Consider the following 6,000-nt stretch of genomic DNA (forward strand, 5'->3'; position numbering starts at 1 on the left):
CTTATTAAAGTCTTATTTTCATGTTTAAAAGAGAAAAAACAAGGTTTTTATTTTGTCTCAAGCATATAAAGGTGATTTCGTTCTCCTTCATATTCAGATCAGTGTGTGTCTGAAGCAGATGTTATGTAATAACACTGGAGTGTAAGGATGATTGTTACGTAACATCGTACTGAGAATAATAACAATGAACCCACACAATGGAGCACACACACAGACACACACACACACACACCCTGCGGTCTTTGTACAGACAGAACTGCACTAAAAGCATTAGCAGGATGTATTTGTACAGTATTATTTATGCTCACAGATGCTCATAAGGTCACTGATCATCTCCGCAGTGACAGCCGTAGTACCACACGTGCGTGATGTCATCAGCCAATCACAGCACAGATCCATCACGACCTCAGCAAGGTCAAATCACTGAGATCTGGCTTTATTAACATGCATGATATGGGATACAGTCTTAACACACTGGTTACACCAGAGGAAAGTGACTTTATAAAAACAACAGCACTCTTTTTTTTTTTTAATGTCTTTATATTGAAAGTTACATGTTTTATTAAAGACAAAACCAAGTCAGAATGCTACATTTGAGTTTCATAGAGAACATGAACGGATAGAGAGTTTTTATCTCCATATATGGAAGAGAAGGACACGCCCACTGCACAGCATCACCATGACAACAGCATGCACAAACAACTGTTCAATATAGAATCGATTTGCTTCAAACCCATTGTAAAAAAAACATCTTGATGACTTACGACATTAGTTTATATAATGCAATGTGTATGTGAAACTATTATATATTACAACGGTAAAATGTTTAGATATTAGATGGTTATTTACTTGTCATATATAGTGATTGTAAAAAAAAAAAAGAAAAAGATCTGTTAAAAATACAAATATAAATAAAATTGTGGTGTTCATGAATTTGTTTGAGCATTGAAAACAAACCATGATATGTGTAATCTTAATCTATCAAAATCCATAAACACTGGAAGCACATTATTTCGTCTTTGTTTTTAAATACACTAAAACCGGCGATAAACGTGAGACTCTAGTGATGCTAGTACTGCTAACGCTAATGTCATCGACTGGAATAAATCACACTCACGCCACAATGGTTTTACCAATGCAACAATTGATCTAAAAATGCATTATTATTATTATTCTAATAATTCATTGCAGTATGCAATAATGAATCTGTCATTGATAAGAATGTAAAAAACTAAAGTTACACTTGCATTTCAACTGATGCTGAGCTGCCCGACTAAAATGGTATTTTAAAAATAAATAAATAAATAAAAGACACTCGTCAGAAACATCTTATCTGAGGTAAAGATGAGTTGCACATTATTGCCGTGGATCAAACCCCGAACACAAACCAGATCCAGTGGATCAGTCACTCGTAGTTAAACCCAAGCGCAGACGCTCACGTTACAATAATCGCCCGCTTAACTCTGGTGAAGAAGAGTTTGAATCGCTCTAGAGTTAATCTGCATGACAGAAGTGTCGACTCTACACAATCAGGTAATTCCTGAAGAACGACGACACTAGCAGACGAAATACAAGCGTATATATATTTACAGACTTCACCTTCGCAGATCGTGACCATCCGTCGCACGCTCGTTTACGAGGAATAAAGAAAAGAATTGCTTCATATCGAGGGTCATGCGCTTGTTTTCTGCGAAAAACCTCTTGTACACAAACATAGACACATTATCTCGTCTTCATACCGAATGAGAGGGCAGAATGAGGAGGTCAAAGGTTATGTTGTGTTATCATATGACTTCTTCTTCTTCTTCAAACGTTCTTTACAAACACACGCTCGTGTCGTTCTCGTCCGCCTCCCGCGCGGCGCCGTATTACCCACAATCCCCGGCTGTGTGACTGCGGTGTGAATTGTAAGGGAGACTGATGTGTGTCGGGGTGAAGCGTGTCCCTCACAGCGAGCCGTACTTGGCCTCGTACAGCAGCATGATCTTCTTGCAGCGGCCGCAGTCTTTGCGCAGCTCGGCCACTTCCTGTCGGAGCGCCGCGTTCTCCCGCTCCAGGAAGGAGGCGCGGACGGCGATCTGGTTCTCCTTCAGACGCCGGGCGTCACGCGAGCGCTTCGCCGCCATGTTGTTCTTCTTCCTCCGCGACCAGTACTTTTCATCCTGCAGAGAAACACAAACATGTCATTAATGAAGCGGCTAAAACAAGCTTTAGCTTTACATGTCGTAGCATTAACAGAACATCACAGTAAATGTATTACGAGAAAGCATAAGCCCTTTTATTCTAAGTTTAAATTCAGGTGCAATACAGTGTGTCCGTCCACATTTTCAGCAGCCTTGGTTCCCCAAGAATATTCTTTTTTCTTATAATGATTTTTAGAAGTCTTTGTTAAAGGATTATAAACTATAATCCAAACCAACAGGCTACAAGGAGCAATCACAACATTAGAAATTATATGCTTCAAATCATTGATAAAAGGAATTATTTAAAGTGCTATAAAGTATTTCAAGCAATGTCATAAAATATTATATATATATATATATATATATATATATATATATATATATATATATATATATATAATAAAAATAGCTTATTGCTGAAGTTGTTTGTTTTGAGTATAGAATCAATGTAGTTGATGTTTATTGCAGAACAAGATATATATATAAATATTTGTGTTATTATAGCATCATTGATATAATTTGCATAAATATTTAAAACTTTTTTTATTTATTTATTTTTGACTTTTTAGAAATTGTGTTGTGTTTTTGTAATTATTATTAAAATAAAATCTATTTTTATTTTTAGTACTTCATATATATATATATATATATATATATATATATATATATATATATATATAATAAAAATAGCTTATTGCTGAAGTTGTTTGTTTTGAGTATAGAATCAATGTAGTTGATGTTTATTGCAGAACAAGATATATATATAAATATTTGTGTTATTATAGCATCATTGATATAATTTGCATAAATATTTAAAACTTTTTTTATTTATTTATTTTTGACTTTTTAGAAATTGTGTTGTGTTTTTGTAATTATTATTAAAATAAAATCTATTTTTATTTTTAGTACTTCAGGAAAATTGGAAATGTTTTCTTGACAACAAGCTGAAATAAAATATGTTTTTAAAATATTATAATTTAATTTAACCTTTATTCTACTTTAAGTAACAAAAATTTGTTTTTTTTTCAATTATTGATAATCATTACCCTAATTTTCCCAATTCATGTTCCAAGTCTTATTGTGATTGATTCATTGGTGACCATAAATAAAATAAAAACAATAACGATATGATCCGTATTGGTACCCAATAGCAGCTTTAGATTATCCAGTCGTTTGTGATGGAGAAGCAGCTCATTCTGAATGACTGGATGTTTTCGGTTAGTTCTCCGAGGGTTCGGTCTCACCTTGGCCTCTGCAGGAACCAACACTTTCTTGGCTTTCTTGATCATGGGCTGTGGCTTGAGCTCGTCCACAGAGAAGCGATGTTTGCGTGGATTGAAGAGTTCTCCTCCGGGAACGCTGGACAGCACCAGATCCGTAGGGTCCGGCTGGAATGCCACGCTCACCTCGATCTCCTCTGGGTCGATCGGAGGGGGCGTCACACGGTCCGGGGCCGCTTGGACTTCTGGGAAGGTGAAAACAGAGCAATGTATGGCTGCTCTAATATAATCATCAGATTAAAATATTTTTTCCTCTCGCAATTATTTTTCTGAGACTTTTTTTCTCTCAGAACTGCAAGTTTATATATTGGAATTCTGAGTTTGCATCTCACAATTCTGGCTTTTTTTTCTCGGAATCCTCAAGAAAAATGGAATTCAGATTTTTTTCCTCAGAATTCCAAGTTTGATTATTAAAATTCTCTTTTTTTTCCCACGGAATAAACACAAATAAGGTTATTGCAAATGTTTATTTAAATTCCGACCAAATTTGAGATATAAAACTCATGTTTGCTAGCAAACAAGTCTGAATCATGAGATCACAAATGCCTTTTTATTCCGTGGTAGATATAATCTTCCTTAGGAAATGTGTTTTCTAGCTTGAAACTAGTTATTCAAGCTACAGTCTCTAGTTGCTCAAAAACAATGCTCGTATGTCTCACCTGCGTTCGTCTCGATGTTCACAGTGAGCGAGTGGTCCTCAGACTCTTCGTCGTCCTTGTGTTCCTCCTCAGGCATCTGCGGGACGGTCGCCGGCTCCTCGGAGGGTGTGTCTCGGGCTGATGGACCCCTGCTCAGCTCCTCCTCCAGTGTGACAGGGATCTCGTTCTCCAGCAGGAACTCGTCCAGGTCCATGTACTCCAGGTGGAAGGTCTCGCCATCATACGGGATGGTTTTGTCCCAAATGGTGGGGGTGAGAGAAGCCGAGACACCCCCCGAACCACCGCCGCCACCGGACGTCCCACCACAGGTCGAGCCCTGTTTCTCCTTCTCAATATCTGTCAAATATCACACAAGTTGTAGGTACTGTAGTCTTTACTGTAGTAGAAATGTCAATGCCAGCTATAGTAAGCTTACACATTTTCTGCCAGTTAGATGTGAGTTTGTGAGTCTAGCTGTGTTAGTTATTGGTTTAAAAGTCAGAAAGGATGAGAAAAGAGTTTCACAGATTGGCAAACCAAGAGATGCCCTACTGTGGGTATAAAACAACTCCTGAATGAGCTTAACTAAACAGAAGAGGAGAAAACACTATATTATTGTACTGTATTATAACCACTGTTCTTCTGCATTATTAATATGATCATGATTTAGCAGACACTTTAGAAATCCCAAATGGTCCATATGTAATGAGTCAGGTAAATTGTTCCCAAATATTTTGACCAATACATTTCCAGGAACTCCACATGATGGTGTTTATACATAATACTTGTACCGTGGTATTTTTATGGTACACAAAGGCTTTTCAAAGAATAACATGGTACTTCCACACTGTACATGCCAAAGTAACCATATTATTAACATGGTACATAATTTCACTATTGTTTTTTTTTTAGCCATTCTACATGTGTTAACACTGAACACAACTTATTCAATTCGATGGTTTGTTTTTGTTTTAAGCAATGCACAGATAAAGGTAGACACGTGTATCGTGGTATTTTTTAAGTAACCACCATGCAAAACCGTGAATGTCTCAAAATGCATGCATCTTCGATTTGTTTTGTCTGCGGGAACTTTCTGTTCTTTGAGCGCTCGGTGAACGCGCAGCTGGAGGAGAAGCGAGCGCGCGACCGAACGCGTTGAACGTGTCGAGTTGTGTTCTGGCAGGTTCATGGTTCTTACCGTCGTCTTGATCCTCCAGTATGTTTGGAGGTGGAATATTCATGATCTTCTTCAAAACAAAACCGTTCGACTTCTGCGGGCCGCTGGCCACCGTCACCGACGCCTGTCCGGGCATGATTAGTGCGATATTATGCGGGATGATACACAAACGTCGCTTATATCCGTCAATCCTTCTGTTTCTGTTTGAGAAAACACAAAGCGCTGTAGACTGTACAGTACCCACTCCAGCGTACTGCGATAGGCGCTCGCATATTCATGAGGAACGCGCTGATTGGTGATCTCGCCAACGGCTCATGAATGTTTAAACAGACCAGGGCGGATTCTCGCTCTCTGATTGGTCAACCGTTAATTCAGCGATTCAACAATGAGCGGGACGAAGCGGACGAGCCTCTTTGTTCAGAAAACATCAAAACAACCGAGGAATGTCATTAATGACCCTGAACACTGAAAACAGACGAAATCGACGAAACATTTGGATTTATTACCCTTACATGCATTGTAAAAGGCAAATTGATTACTTTATTATATCTTCACAAGTTAAGGCTAAGATGCGCGATTGTTAAGTTAACTTCTCAGTACATTAAATCATAACTGCTAAAAGCAATAATAGTGTTAGTGCACTACTACGGTTGTATTTTTCCACCCTAGCGGCGAGCTCGTGCTTTCACACGTGCCGCCGTGCGCGTACGCTGGGTGGGCGG

At 38.2% G+C, this 6,000-nt stretch overlaps 1 protein-coding gene across 1 annotated transcript; it reads right to left on the bottom strand.

Moving 5' to 3' along the window:
* Positions 1–532: 532 nt before the first annotated feature.
* LOC113055341 (thyrotroph embryonic factor-like) lies at positions 533–5,557 on the bottom strand. The gene is made up of 4 exons (XM_026221584.1): positions 5,300–5,557; positions 4,123–4,458; positions 3,428–3,648; positions 533–2,162 (listed from the first exon to the last, which is right to left on the bottom strand). The coding sequence occupies exons 1-4, from the start codon at positions 5,412–5,414 to the stop codon at positions 1,947–1,949; spliced, it is 888 nt and encodes a 295-aa protein (XP_026077369.1). The 5' UTR covers positions 5,415–5,557; the 3' UTR covers positions 533–1,946.
* Between the last annotated feature and the right edge of the window lie 443 nt (positions 5,558–6,000).

This window comes from Carassius auratus, chromosome 3 (assembly GCF_003368295.1).
Source record: "Carassius auratus strain Wakin chromosome 3, ASM336829v1, whole genome shotgun sequence".
Lineage (NCBI taxonomy): Eukaryota > Metazoa > Chordata > Actinopteri > Cypriniformes > Cyprinidae > Carassius > Carassius auratus.